This window comes from Amaranthus tricolor, chromosome 3 (genome assembly GCF_026212465.1).
Source record: "Amaranthus tricolor cultivar Red isolate AtriRed21 chromosome 3, ASM2621246v1, whole genome shotgun sequence".
NCBI lineage: Eukaryota > Viridiplantae > Streptophyta > Magnoliopsida > Caryophyllales > Amaranthaceae > Amaranthus > Amaranthus tricolor.
The window spans coordinates 21,675,485-21,691,987 of NC_080049.1; the positions used below are offsets into that span (position 1 = coordinate 21,675,485).

Consider the following 16,503-nt stretch of genomic DNA (forward strand, 5'->3'; position numbering starts at 1 on the left):
ATCCCAACTTACAATAATGCAACAAAACTCTAATTTCAATAATCTAATGCCATTTACACTGATAACCTAATCCCAACTTACAATAACTTAATCCCAACTTATCATGACCTAATCCCAACTTACCATAACCTATTACCAACTTACCATAACCTAATCCCAATTTACAAATAATCTAATGCCATTTTGCACAGATAATCTAATCCCAACTTACAATAACCTAATTCCAATTTGCACAGATAAAAACATCACTTACAAAAACCTAATCCCAATTTACACGTATTACTAATGCCAACTTATATTGTATTAAATGCCAAGTAATACAAATTAAATCCCAACTTATATTAGTGACAACTTTTATCATATTATATCGAATTAAATGTCAACTTAAAAACACTAAAGCCAATTTCTAACATATTAAGTTCCGATTTACATAAACAAAACAAAAACCTCCAATTTACAATATAAAATCCATCATCTTAAACTTCACCATGTATCCCTAAGAGTTTTTTCCCAAATCTAAAAAAAATAACCCTATTTACAGTAGATCTAATGCCAACTTAGTCAGATCCACGATCCTTCATTTGTTTCCAGTTTGACGTAGTATAGTTTTGCCTTCTTCTTTTTTGGTTTTGGGCTGGAACCTTGAATATCGCCTCTTATTCTGGGATTTTGGTCTGGTCTTCTCAAATTTTTCATTGCAGATGTTAGGGTCTGTTCATCATCCATGTCTAAAAAAAAATTGGGGATTTTAGTGCATTAAAATATAATTTGATTTGTAATGGAATAAAACACTCGAAAATGAAGAAAAAAATTAACCACGAAAAATAACCAAAATTGCATGCGAAAAAAAGAAGAAGAAAACTATAATTTAATCATACCTGGTTGTAGTTGAAGGAACAAGGAAAATATCTTTTACTTGAAAAAATGGCAATTGACGAGGAAGATGTTTGATTGAAAGTTGAAAGGAAACGAGAGGAAGGAAAATGGTACTAGAGTATTAGTTGTTCATTTTTTTTGTTTATATAGGGTATTAGGTGGAGGAAATAAAAATGGAGTTAGCAAAAATCGAACCCAGATTGCTTATTGAAAAATGATGTATACTACTACTGAAACAAGACATAATTTTCATTAGTTGCTAATCCTAAGTAATAAAAGACAAAAAGTTTCATATTAGTACAACTGATGTCTCTTCTCAATACCTTTCTTTTAATTCTCTCCCTAATTGGGAATTAAAAATAAATAAAAAAAAAAAAACATCGTGCATAAGTACATGTATTTTTTTTCAACATAAGTACATGTATTTGATACTACATATATTTCAATATTTGTTAGTTAGGATCTCAACTGTATACTTAACTACCAAAATAAGATATTCTATAAAGTAGCTTTTGCTTAAACAACTAGAAGCCCGACACAGAAACCACTTAATATGGTCGGTGCATCCTCAGCCCATGAGCCAGTCCAGAAGAACAAGGTTTGTCTACCACCACTTTCAAGGCCCGCTTTAACAACCCTTCTGGCCCGCCACCACCGACCCCACGGACCCACAATATACTCTTGGTCCGGCCCCCTATGGTTGCCATCTCGGCCTTCACAACCTTACCCTTGACTGACCTTAATGCCCTTGACAAATCCACAATTAGCTCGGGCCTATCCTCGCAACACAAGGTAGCAATAAGGGTAGAATGGTCATTTCCACTACGTCGTAAATTGACCTCATCAATGTCCCCCGGGAGTAAACAAGCATTGCACCCATCATAATTGACGTGTCGACCCGATGTTAGTTCTGAAGTGGCCTTTTTCAGATCCGTCACACGGCGCACCACCTCTGCTAACACCGAGGCTTTATCCGTCTACACAAAAAATTATATTATAAAATAATGGTTAATAAGACTTAAATCATTATATAGTGTCGTGTCATGTCAAAATCACGTATGGAAACAAATATATTTTTTAACTTGTACAAAAATTATAATATAATAATACTCAGTATAATCATATATGATATCTTGTTGAAAATGAAAGTTATTGAAGTTATTTCTCATTTGCATGTTTTTGCTTTTATTCTATTTGTCTCAAATATAATTCCATGTATAAAATTTTTTTGTTTGTCTATATATGCCAACCACTTGCAATTTAAGACAAGTAGAACGAACAAACATTATAATAATAGTCCTAACTCGGCAAAATCTTTGTACAATTATTGGAATGATAAAAAAGAATTAATCTTAGGTAGTCCCTTTTGCTTAAAAGACGATAATGTATAGGGACGACTCCTACATTTCAAAATACATAAAATTAAAATTTTAAAATTTAGTAAATGGAAATCAATAATGGATATGTAAGAATTCAACAACTAAATTACTATTAATTTAATTAATGACTTACATCTATATTTATCAATCTAAATTTTTAGTTGATATAGTATAAAAAAAACCAATTTAATTGTAGGAGGTTAGAGTTCAAAATTTCATTCACCCGACTCATTTTTACTAAAACAATACTTCTAACGTTATGCACTTTCATGTGATGATACGTGCAAATTAATTAATCAGCTTGTCTTATATTAGACCATTTCACCATTAGATGAACTCATATATTTAGTCTATTTCTATAATAGATCACTTTAAAATTATAAGTAATTACTTTAATACCTAAATAATGTATATGAATCAACCCAATGGTAATAATCTTACCATGAAACCGTCGTATTTAAGAATTTGTGATAAACAACATATCCTAAGTTTACAATCATGAACAAATACAAATTATTGTGTAAGACGATACGGTCTTACCGTGAGACGTGCCTCATAAATAGGTTAATTAAATCATCTAAAACATATTATGAAAATATAAACTCTTTATTCAATGTCTTTTCACTTGAAGACAGTCTCTTATATGAATATCTCATAATTAGCAAATTAAAAAGTTATAATAATTAACATAATATTAAAATTTACTTGTAGATGAAGTGTTTTTTTACCTTGATGAGGTTAGGGAGGAGGGTGCGAAGGGTGGCGAGATGGGTGTTGATACGCTTGCGGCGGCGTCTCTCGGCCTCCTTGTGGCTCTTACAGGCGGCTAAAGCTTTAGCCTCTGGAGATATTGCTGCTTTTGAAGAAGACCATATCATTAATGGTGGGACTGTCATTGAATTACTTTCTAATAAGCTCTTGTTTGAACTGTTTTCATTTACTGGCCTTTGAAGAAAATTTGTATTATTTGAATGAATATTGTTATTTGAGGAGTTTCCCACTTCATAATAACTTCCCATTGTATTCACCAACATTTTTAACAAAAAATTCCTGTAAAAAAGTGAGAAGAATTATGTATGAGAAAAAATTAAAGCAATGAAAAAAAAAATATTTCTTTGTTAACAATTATATAGAATATAAACTAAAATAGAGAATTTTGGGTTGGTTTGATAGTTGAGATTTTTTTCTTTTATTTTTATGAGAAAGATTGTTCTCGACAGTAATTATAAGAAAGATTAATTTTTTTTTTCTTTATATAAATTCTCTATCCTACCAGAATATAAAGAGATAAACTAAACTGAATCATAGAGAATAATTTTTAAAGGAGCAAACTTGAAGAACAGAATGAGTAACTAAAAAAAAAAAGAAAGAGACATGAAAATGATACTAATATTTAAGGCATTAATGTGTAGTAATTAGGGATATAATTAGGGAATAATGATAAGATATATTAAGGATCATTTAAAGGGAATATATTATACTTATTTATGTGAATCTTTATTAAAATTAATTTATTGGGTGGTGTTATAGGAATGTGAAAAGTATACCTTGGGCTGTTTTTGAAGAATCTCTGAGGAACTGATATATCCCTTGTAGGCTTGTAGTCGTAGGCTATAATATAATAAAGTGGATGAGTGAGTTTGCCCTAATGCAAAGTCCTACTTATATAGGAGACTACAACTAAGCATCTTACTATTTGTAGAAAACAATTGCGGTATTTATTGGTATTTTAATTGCTTATTCTTCTCATAGTAGAATCATGTTTTTTGATTGAAATTTCTCCTTTTTCCCCTTTTCTTGTCTTTTTCTTTTCATCTATCAAATACCTAAGCAAACACTATATTAAGACATAAAATAATTATTGAATATAAAGTTCATTTTATGTTAATTAGTTTCTATGTAGGAATTTATTAGTGATATATTTAAAACAAAAATAATTGTGTTGAAAAAAAACTGAAATTTAAAATTTTTCATTTTTCTTATCTGACACCAACTTTTTTATTTTGCAATAATATTTTTTTCATTTTACCCAAGATTAGTTTTTTTTGCCGTCAATTTTTTCTTTCACCTAGCTTTTTTACTCTCTTGAAAACTCTTTCAAATTCAAGTTTTTTGCATTGGAAGCTTCAATTTTTGTTGGATCCAACGTCAAACAAATGAAACTCCATTAAGAGATAATTATTAATTTTTAGTTGGTGGGGTAAAATTCTAAAATGGGCAAAATGCGTGACTCTAGGTCAAATCACATGAATCATACTTCCTCCGTTTCATAATACTCGCTATATTTTCTATTTTTGGCAACTTCATATTACTTGCTATATTTTCGTTTTTTGTAATAAAACAATCATTTAAAGTTCTATCTACCCCTATTTTTATCCTACTCTATACCTCTTTAACTTTTATACCTACCATTATTTAATCTTTATATATATTCCCAACTAAAATTAATATTCCCTCCATATTTATTATTCCCATTAAAAACTCACATAATCTCCCATTAAACCCACCATCCCAATTAATTATTTTCACCATTTAAATACACTATCCCAATTAATTATTTCTCCCATTTAAACCAACCTTCCCAACTTCCTAATATTAATGGTGGGATTGATATCAACCGTTGCATTTTATTTGGCCTTGATCTAACCGTTGATTAATTTACTATGTAAACAAACCCCTACCCACTCCTAACCCTAATCACATTTCCCGTCCATTGTCGTTTCCCCTTCTCTCTCTTTCTCTAACCATTCTTAGAAAACTCTTAACCCAAAACTCTTTGGCTTTGTTTGTGATTTCAATTCTTTGGCTTTGTTTCTGATTTCATTTCCTTGGTTTTCTTTCACTATATTTGACGAAAAGAAGGATTAGATCTTGTTTTGTTTCTGATCTTTGGTTTTGTATTTGGTTAAGCTTTAGATCTGGGTTTTCCGACATTTCTCTTGTTCTTCTGGTATATTCTTTATACTCTTTGCTTTGATCATCATCTGGTATGCTTTGATTCGAAAATCATGATCTGGTTTTAGTACTTTACCAGATCTGTTTTCATTAATGATATTCTTGCATGTTGTTTTTATGTTGATATTTTTTAACTTCAATCTGCTCTGTTTTTGTTTTATTTCATGTTTATTTTAATATGATTATGATTTTGATTGTGTTATTTTTTTTTGATTATGTTTTTGAGCTATTTCTAATCCGAAAATCATGATGTGATTTTATTCCTTTACCAGATCTGGTTTCATTTATGATATTGTTGCATGTTGTTTTTGAGTTGATATTTTTGTAATTTTGATCTGCACTGTTTTTGTTTTATTTCATGTTTTGATTACGATTTTGATTATTTTATTTTGTTTTATCAGATTACGATTTTGATCTGTTTTTGTTTTATCAGACTACTATTTTGATTATGTAATTTATTATGTTTATGTTTTTGATTTGTTTTAAATTCTGAAAATCATGATCTGGTTTTAGTACTTTACCAGATCTGTTTCATTAATGATATTCTTGCATGTTGTTTTTATGTTGATATTATTTAACTTCGATCTGCTCTGTTTTTGTTTTATTTCATGTTTATTTTAATATGATTATGATTTTGATTATGTTTTTTTTATTATGTTTTTGAGCTGCTTTTAATCCGAAAATCATGATCTGGTTTTAGTCCTTTACCAGATCTGGTTTCATTTATGATATTGTTGCATGTTGTTTTTATGTTGAATAATCATGCATGTTGTTTTTTTTTTTCATTTATCTCATTTTTATGTTGATCTGATTATGATTTTTATTTATCTTATGTATTTTGATTATCTCTTTTATTTGTTTTTAATCCGAAAATCATGATCTGATTTTAGTACTTTACCTGATCTGTTTTCTTTTTTGATAATCTTGCTTGCTCTTTGTATGTTAATGATGATTTAGATTTTGATCTGCTCATTTGTAGTCTAACTTCATGTTTATTTTGATCTAATTATGATTTTGATTTTTTTTAATTACCTGTTTCTTTGGTTTTTAATCCGAAAATTAAGATCTAATTTTAGCTTTTTTCCTGTTATGTTTTAATTAATGATACTCTTGCATGTTGTTTTTATGTTGATCAGTTTTTATTAGGTCTATTTGAATAATGATCAGTTTTTTTTTTTGTGATAATCTTGAAATTCTGATTATTAATTAGTTACTAATGTTGATCAATTTATCGAGTTTCACTTGTTTTTCTGTAGTTTTTCCTGTGTCTGTTAATCACATTCTGGTTTTTATTATGTAGACTAATATTGATTAAATTTATCCTATTTCTGTTAATCATATTCTGATCTTTATTATGTAAACTAATACTTCTGATAATCACATTCTGATTTTTATTATGTTAACTTATACTTCTGATAATCACACTCTGATTTTTATTATGTAAAATAACACTTCTGATAATCACATTCTGATTTTTATTATGTAAACTAATATTGATCAAAATTTTCCTATTTCTGTTAATCACATTCTGATTTTTATTATGTAAACTTAAACTTCTGATAATCACATTCTGATTTTTATTATGTAAACTAACACTTCTGATAATCACATTCTGATTTTTGTTATGTAAACTTAATATTGATCAAATTTTTTAAAACATGTTAATCACATTATGATTTTTATTATGTAAACTTATACTTCTAATAATCACATTCTTATTTTTATTATGTAAACTTAAACTTTTGATAATCACATTCTAATTTTTATTATGTAAACTATTACTTCTGTTAATCAATATTAGTTTATTATCTTAAACTAATGTACATGGTTGAGTTTTGATAAGTTTTTTTTATTATGTCTATTAATATTGATAAGATTTTTATTATGTGTACTTCCTCTGTTCTGTTTTTGTTGCTACATAAGAATATTTTGAAGATGGAAACAAAGAAAAAACCGTGCGATTCATTAACTGATGTCCAAAGAGAATATGTATGAAATATGATAATACCTTTGGTTCGTGGTATGATCATTATTATTTGAATTGTTGGAAATTAAATTTTATTGATGATACTGATCAAGAACCCTCACCTTGGTACTACGGTTTACTAGATGAGGAGGATTATGCATTACTTGACAAGGTGGAACCTAAGCCAAAGCGGCCATGAGATAAAAATTGACGTGCTGCATCTATTAGTTCTTGCGGAATTTCTAATTGCCTAGGCAACATACCCAACCTGTCCAATCTTTGTTTTCCAATGTGTGGATTCTTGTAGTTATTACCGCCTTTAGCTTTCAACACCTCTATCATGCATAGTTGATATTGTATCCACGTGTAGTTCATAAGCTTTGGTTCAAAAGTGTCGTACGCATCATTGACCGCCTTGATCAAATCATTGAGGTCTTTGGGGAATGACTTGAATTGAATTGATTGTAGAGCACTAAACAAACCCAAGTCTAAGATGTTCATATCTGGACTAGAGGGCGGTTGATAAACTAGTCTAATGTTAAATCCATCTTTCTTGGCTTCTTCATTGAATGCTTGATCATTTGTTAAAATATGTGGCTTGGCGTTATCTTGTTGAATCCAAATATCTTTCACCCCATTTGCTAGCCATTTTGATCTTATTGCTGGTAGGACTTCATTGATTAGTTTTTCTCGAAGAACATCGTGTGTAACTCTTGTTATTGCTCTTAACTGTGTTGAACCTGCTGGTCTGTTTCTGACCTCCTAATTGCATAATAAGTCTCTGTAAACTGAAAAATTCCTATTTTTCCATCCCACAACACTTCACCAGTAGAATTAATTTGAGGTCTTGCAACAGCTGCTATAAACATCACTTTGCCTATGAAATTTTTGTTTTGCACACATCTATATGGTTCCTCCTCTTCCCAAGGAAATAAATAGTACCTCTGTGTTTCCCTACTCATGTAGAACCATTTTTCATCTATGTGCACGACATTATACATAAGACTGAAATTTGGTACGTTATTTATAGTAGGTGGTATTATTTGGGATAGAATGAAGTTGATTCTTCTCATTTTGTGGTCATGAGAAAGTTTTGGTTTAATTGAATTTGTATGTGCTTTAATATTACCGAATTCATCACTCTATAAACTTGTGAATGACCAATGCCTAATGCAGTTGCCATTGCTCTAATTGTGGTCCTCTTTTGAATTGGAACAGCATTAAGTAGAGTCAAGTCAAAGACTCTTGCTTTCCTACCAACTCTTCCCCTTTTTCTACTATTAATTGAAGAAGTGTTAAAATTTTATACACAGTTTGATCTATTTATAGACAGATCAACTATGTTAAAAATTTAATGTTGACTTTTGTGTAAAAATTTGTATTTTTGGTGAAAATTTGAAATATTGGAGGGAATATCTAATATTTGGGTGGGAAAATATTTTTTTGGGGGGAAATGAATCTGAAATCTTTTGTAATTTGAAATTATAGTTATAATCTAACAACCTATTTTTCCTTTTTCTTTTTCAATTAATAATAATAAAATATTATACTCTATAATGTAAATAGTAAGCTACATTGTAGGTCAGCACTTTTCTTAATTTGTGTGCCCATGCATTTGTAGCATCTAATACAGAACAGAGGAAGTAAATCATAAAGAAATTAATTAAGGCTAGCAAGGTTGAGACTTAGCCAATACTCAACTTATCTCTTCTGAGCTAGGAGTGAACATTGGTCAGGCACCATGATCCGTTTGAAATAATTTCAAGACTCTTTAAAAATTAACTCAAATCATGCATTTTCACCCAAGTATCCTCCTAACTAGAAAGAGAATTGCTCACACATCACATATGAAATAAAACAGCTGAAATTACGTTTTAGAGTTAATGTGGTCTTATCTATTTAAAAGTGAGGTTAAATATAAGAGTTCTATATACATTAATTAAGTTCGATAAAGGTTCTTAAACAGCGAACTAGTAAACGAGGTTTTTGCAAGACATTGTTGGTAGACTTCACTAGAGAAATTTCGTTTGTGGTTCTTGTCTCGTGATTGTATTTTTTGGCTAGTTAATTCAAACTACAAAAGTATAAAATCTCGTTTCGATCAATATTTACTTGTTTCATTTCATATTAATAACTAGGTAGTATTAGAAAAGTTTTTAATTTTCCGAATGTTAAAAGCTAACAATGCTAAACCTAACATTTATCACAAATTTTTGTGAGAGACGGTCTCTTTGAGAGATCACCTCTAATTGGGTCAGTGCATCAAACAAAATATAAGATAAGAGCATGCATTAAGCTTTGTTGGATTGAATCTGAGAGATGTCCCTTAGAGTGATGATCTCTCGAAAGACCAGCTGAACATTTATTACACATGTTTTCCTGTAGTATAGATGTTTTAACAAGTAATTATTTATTCCATTTAAACACTTATAAGCTATTACCATAGTCCAGAAGTAGACCAAAATAAACCTGAATTTAAGTAAAATAAATAAAAAATATCTAAGTCAACAAAATTGAATTAAAAAAAATACTAAAAAAAACGTAAGGGTTAAGATTTTTTTAGCTATTCTCTTGAGAGACCGTCTCTTTCAGAGATGTATCTCAAGCCTAACCCATTAAAGATTAATGTCTACTTATCGTATTCTTATTGCCTACTTACATTATCCTTAATGGTTACTTACAGTATTCTTAATGCCTACTATCAATATCTTAAATATCTACTTACATTATTGTTAATGCATATGTACAATATTTTAAAAAAATTTATAATAAGTTGGTCCAATTAGAGATGATCTCTCATAAAGACAGTCTCTTACAGGAGTTTGTGTAAGATTTAAGTATAAGATTTGGTACTTGACAAACACTTAATTGCCTTAAAGTAAGGAAAGAACAGTAAATAGAAAATATACCGTATACTGAGGGTGTGGAAAAAAATAATCCGATTATATGATTTGTAAAATCGCTATTTCGGATTGAATAATCGGATTTGGGCATTTGTAAAATTGAATATCCTATTTCTATTATTATTATTATTATTATTATTATTATTATTATTATTATTATTATTATTATTATATATATATATATATATATATATATATATATATATATATATATATATATATATATATATATATATATATATATATATATATATAATATGTGTGTGTGTGAGAGAGAGTTTAGATATTTATGTGTAAAAAAATCGCAATTTTTATTAAAAAAGGGCAAAAGAAAATACAAAAAAATTTAAAAATCAGATATCCAGTATCCGTTTGAATTCTAAATATTAGATTTTTCGGATTGAAATCGGATTATGATTTTTCCCTTTTTGAAAATCAGATTTTCGAATTCAAATCGATTTGAAATCCAATTTTGAATACCCTACGTAATTATTCTATCCTTTTAATATTTTAATATACTATTCAAATATGTAATAACTTTTTAAATTATACATTATAAAAATATGTTGCAAATTTAAAGAGATAGAAAAAGTAAATCAAGTAGAATATTGCTGCAAGCAATGGTGTTTGGTAGAGCAGTGAGCAGTGAGCGCTAAATATGCCGGGAATAACAGTAATTTTAGAGAGGCCAATCATTTTCTTGTTCAGCCCGGCCTGCAGCCTGTAAAAACCTTTTGTTTTTAATTGTATCTAATATACCAGCATTATATTTATATAGTTTTATTAGTATAAGCATCTGTCCCTATCAAATACAACATTTAATTTTAAATGTTTTATGTTTTGAAACTTAAGAGGGGGAGTATTTTTTGTTTTCTTATATTAACATTTTTATAATATCTATGGTTTTCATATATTTCTTATTAATTTTATTTAATGTTTGTGGTTTTCATATATTTATTTAGTAATTTTATTTTATACTTCCTCCTATTCATAGAGAATGAGACTTTTTTTATTGGGTCAATTCATTGAAAATGTTTAATTCTTATTTTTGTCATTCTTTTTTACCATTTTACCCTTACTACAACAACACAGTAACATACAATATCAATGCCCTTTATAGAAAAAAAAGTTTTCTATCCACTTTTAAGTGGTGCTCCACCCCTCTTTGGTTTTGGTGCAAAATCCAAATGTCTCATTCTTTATGAATAAGAGGAAGTATATTTTTAAACGCTTATGGTTCCCACGTTTTCTCCATTAACTATATTATTAAATAAAATAATATCTCCTCTTCTAAAAGAATTAACTATTCTTAATTTCTGTGAATAATTTTTAAGGGAACATCAAATCGGAACGAAAGGAATCCTATATACTCCCTCTATTCCTTTTTGTTTGTCCACTTTACCTTTTGCACGCATTTTAGCAAATTTTAAGCCTTAATATATTTTATTTTCAATATATACTTTAAAAATCGAATATAAATTTATCTCTCCTAAAGTGGACAAACAAAAAGAACGAAAATAGTATAATAAGTACTTTAACATATTGTTGAAATTTGTGAATAAGATTAAAAATAAAGTAATAAACTATATTTATAAATAAGAAAATGTGGTACAATGGGTGGAACAACCAAAATAGAAAATAAGGTAAGTTAGAAGGAACAAAGAGATTATATATTTTTAAAATATTTATATGTTGCTATTGAAATAGGGTTATTTAAAAAATAAATTTAACAAATTAAATAAAACGAAGGCATCAATATATTGGAAGGCAAAAGCATTAATTTTATTCAAAATTTGAAATGTATAAAACTACTACTCTTACCGTATAGAATAAATTAAAAAGAAATTCTCCAAACATCATCTAACGACAAACTACAAATTTTAAAAAATGTTATTTTATCTTTGTCCTTTATGTTAAAGAATACAGTAATTTGAAACTCAATTTAATTCCTTACTGCTCTAAAATGTTCATGAAATGTCATTTTTACTTCATTTCATTGTCAGAAATATAGCGCAAAAAAAAAGACTATGGATCGTCTTGAAGCTTAAATGTCTTGGTTTGCAATAAAAACAATAATAAAATGAAAAATAAAGAAAAACCTATTGTAATCCTGCGTTTGTTACAAAAATTGATGTTTAGAGTTATTGTAGCTTAATTTGTGAGAGAAATTGGGCTGAACCAAAAAAAATATATAGATTAATTAGGCATTTAAAATATTATAAGTACTTAATTACTTATTCGGTGGACATGAAGTATATTGTAAGTAAGCATTGAAGATATTATAAATAAACATTAAAAATATGGTAAATAGGCTAGTAGACATTAAAAATAAAATAATATAAGTAGCCATTTTAAGTACTTTTACAGTGGCCATTAAGTATATTATATGCAAGCATTAAGAATAATAAAAGTAGGCATTAAGAATACAGTAAGTGGACAATAAGGTTTGAAGGGTTGGGTCTGAGAGACATCTCTCAAGGAGACAGACTCTCAGGAGACCTGCTGTTGTAGATTTGGAATGAGGGGTCAAATAGGAAATTAAAAAGATTATAGATGTGTTCATTTTGGTTAGTAGGTCGATTTATATTCAAATATTTCGTGTCAGTTAAGATTGAGTTTTGTATCGACATTGATTTTTAGATAATCTAAATCCATTTTGAAGTCAAGGCAAATTCAGATTCAGTAATAATGTCAAATAAATGTCGAATTTTAAATATATTTTAAACCCCTCTAGAAAAATATTAAGTTAACCTTTTGAAATAAATAAATGTCAAATTAGGTATATTGGTGTTTGATTATTGCAATATTCGAAAGAACTGATTCATGGTGAATAACTAATTTTCTAGGGTTCCATTATTGTATCAAATGAGTTTTAAGGTATATATGAAGTTGCTTGTTCGTATTTTGTTTAGACCAAATTGGTTCTAATACCAATAAAAAACAAGAGAAAATGAGTTTCTTGAATAAATTTTTTTAATTTGTTGTTTTTCCTCTGTATTTTAATTTACATTTAATGACCTTTATTTATATTAGATGATTCTAAATGATTTCTTAAAATGAGTCTAAGTACTAATAGCTAAAGAGGAAATCTTAGAAAATAATTAACATTTTAATTATCTTTTATTTTATTTTCCTACATTACATTTTGATCAAATTTTTTAACCAAAGTGTAACACGCAAGAGAAAGTACTTATTATGTGTTAGATGTTTTGACCAATTATTAGTAAAGATTTGTAATAATTGTACAAGTGGCTAGATATGAAAATGCATAGCTAGCATTTATAACATAATTGACGAGTGATTGAGTGAATTTATTAAAATTTATCGAATAATATACTATATTTTTTCTATTGTATTATATTTACATCTAATAATGACATTTTCTCATACAATTTATTACATTTAATTTCACGTATTTCTGAATGAAGCTAATATACTCTCTCCATTCCACACAAAATGAGATATTTACTTTTTTGACACTATTTACTTAGCACTTTTAATTTGTATTTTATTCTTAATCTATAGATTAAAACATAGTCAAGTGAAATCTTGTTTGATTCATCTCATGCAAAACTTATTAATATTCATTTTTTATAATATTTCGTTATATATAATAACAAATATTAAGCATTAAATAAATGTATTAAATAGTATGTAAAAAGTAAATGAGACATTCTAAGTGGAGGGAGGGAATATGATTTTTGGATCTAATTTTAAATAATGATTAATGATAACAATGACATACAAAAACTTTTATTGAAGATAATTTATATTCATCTGGTTCTAATTGATACTTCACTTGATATATGGAATAATAAAAAGTATTTTTTTAATGATTGTACCCTTTATAATTGTTAAGTAATAAAAATATTTACTATTTTAATACTTTTTAGGACAGTTGTTTTATTAAGAGACCGTCTCTTTGAGAGATGTATCTCAAGTCCAGCCCATTAAAATATTAAAGATTAATGCGTAATTATCGTATTCTTAATGCCTACTTACATTATTTTTAATGCTTATTTACAATATTCTTAATGACTACTTTCAATATCTTAAATATCTACTTACATTATTCTTAATACTTACTTACAATATTTTTTTCAAAAAATATATAATAAACTGACCTAATTAGAATCACAAAAATTTATGTTTAGAATTAATCTATACTAAAATAGTGTAAAGTAACCCCATAAAATATTTTGTGGTGGTTGGAATGTTGATAGAGAGGTCGATTAGAATGACAGAAGGGCAAAAGAAAACAAAGAAGGCCTGGCCAGAGTAGTTTACGTACAAAAATCATGGGGCCATAATAACATAAAGAAAATAGCAAGGATACCCAGGTCGAATTTGAATTTAGTGTATGAGTATTCGATAGATCGGACAATCAACTTAACAACGAGTATTATAAAATTGGTAATAGAAGTTATGATAAAGTGACCCAAATGATAGTGTAAGTAGTCCCGACCCGGATCTAAATTAGAATAAGGATACATCTAAAATTGAGACCCAGATGGAATAGGGAACAAGAAAGGAAATGAGGTGGAGCCTTAAAAATGTAGTAACAGTTTTATGGTAGCAGACATTCCTCCACCACTTTATCCAGCAAACACAGAAGATAATTGAGTATATTTTGTTTTGTTTCCTGCTCTTGTTTTCCTACTTTTTTTTCTGTGAATTTCTTAACATCAACTGTGCATCCAGTACTCATACTCGCTTCTTTAAAGATTCAACTCATCTTCTATAATTTTACCAAAGTTCTACCGTGATTTATAATGTTAGGTTTTTTTTTTTTTTTTTTTTTTTTTTTTTTTATATTTATTTATTTTATAATTCGGCACATATGTTAGGGAATTCCTGACGGCCCATTTGATACATGGTATTAAATGATGGTAATGAGAACGAAAACTAGTTTATTTTTGATGGAAAATCTATTGGCTATCTTGATGGCTTTGCTTATTCAACTGTAATCTGTTGGACAAAAAAATGATGAAAATCATTACTGACAAACAGGATCGATTATGTTGAATTAGAAAAACAAAATAAAAGGACAAAACTGAACAATACCTAATTCCATGGCGCAGGAGATAATCTTAGAAACAGAAGCGATTATATTTTCTAGATTAACACGTATTCCCTAAAGTGACGATCCTTAATGTTATCACTCTTAATTTTCTTTGATAATGGGATGGCAGGACAAAAAGAAAATATGTATAACCTAGGGACGATAACTGTTATATATATAATAACTCGTGAATGGTATTCGGCCCATCATAGAACTCAGTCATAAACGAGTCTCTACACATTTAAGGCCTACAACCTATTGATACATTTAAGCCCAAACCCTTTAACTTTAATTAGATCATTTTAATTAGGGCATAAAGACAATTTTAATTAATTATAATGACATATAAATATTTACATATAAGCCCTTGGACTTTGGTCCAACAATCTCCCACTTGGGCTATATGTAAAAATCGTATAAACTTGTATCATTATAAAACCAAATTTGAGCTCAACCATACTATCAAAAAACTATAATGTATCAGAAACCAATCTCGTCCATCAATCATATTAGCATAGACCAAAGCTGCCTTAGTTACATTTGTCGTAACTAGACCTCAATTTTTATAACACCAACACAAAAGAATGACACAGATCATGAAGTGGATGTGTAGCATGGAAACAACATGCAATGTGATCTTAACATGTCCATATCCAATTGGTCCACTTTAATAGTGAGATCAAACTATTAAAAAACAAATAACCATGGTACAAAACCAACTTTATCATAACTTTATTTCTGCAGAAAACTTTATAACTAAAATGTCAACACATGTTAAATAAATTGAATTTACAAACTCCCACAAAAACTGAACATCTTACATAGATGAAACAACACGCATATGAGCCACAGGCTCAAGAAACCGCTTGGGTGGTAATGCTTTGGTAAGCGGATCCGCAATCATAGAGTTTGTACTAATATGTTTAACTGACAATTAATTATGCTGGACCCTTTCTTTTACAACCAAGAATTTGAGAGCCACAAACTTTGACTTCCACGAACTCTTATTGTTGTTAGAAAATTTCACAGCAGAGTCGTTGTCACAATAAAACTTAAGTGGTCATTGAATAGAATGTAATACACGCAGTCCTATGACAAATTTCGCATCCATATCCCATGATTCGATGCCTCATAGCATGCAATGAATTCTGCTGCTATAGTAGAAGATGCCGTAATGGATTGTTTAACACTCTTCCATGAGACATCACCTCCAGCCAACATATAAATGTAACAAGAAGTGAATTTCATTGTATCAATGCATCCAGCAAAATCGGAGTCTGCATACCCAATGATCTCAAGATTATTTGACCTCCTATACGTGAGTATGTATTTCTTTGTCCTCTGCAAATACCGTAAGACCCT

General features: G+C 28.6%; 2 protein-coding genes across 2 annotated transcripts; both read right to left on the reverse strand.

Moving 5' to 3' along the window:
• Positions 1-1,104: 1,104 nt before the first annotated feature.
• LOC130809298 (transcription factor bHLH30-like) lies at positions 1,105-3,955 on the reverse strand. Its single transcript, XM_057675015.1, has 3 exons — positions 3,803-3,955; positions 2,984-3,305; positions 1,105-1,853 (listed from the first exon to the last, which is right to left on the reverse strand). Exons 2-3 carry the CDS (start codon positions 3,287-3,289, stop codon positions 1,425-1,427), a joined length of 735 nt encoding a protein of 244 aa, XP_057530998.1. The 5' UTR covers positions 3,290-3,305; positions 3,803-3,955; the 3' UTR covers positions 1,105-1,424.
• Positions 3,956-7,329: 3,374 nt separating this feature from the next.
• On the reverse strand, positions 7,330-8,359 carry LOC130808457 (uncharacterized). The gene is made up of 2 exons (XM_057673934.1): positions 8,306-8,359; positions 7,330-7,938 (listed from the first exon to the last, which is right to left on the reverse strand). The coding sequence occupies exons 1-2, from the start codon at positions 8,357-8,359 to the stop codon at positions 7,330-7,332; spliced, it is 663 nt and encodes a 220-aa protein (XP_057529917.1).
• Positions 8,360-16,503: the final 8,144 nt, after the last annotated feature.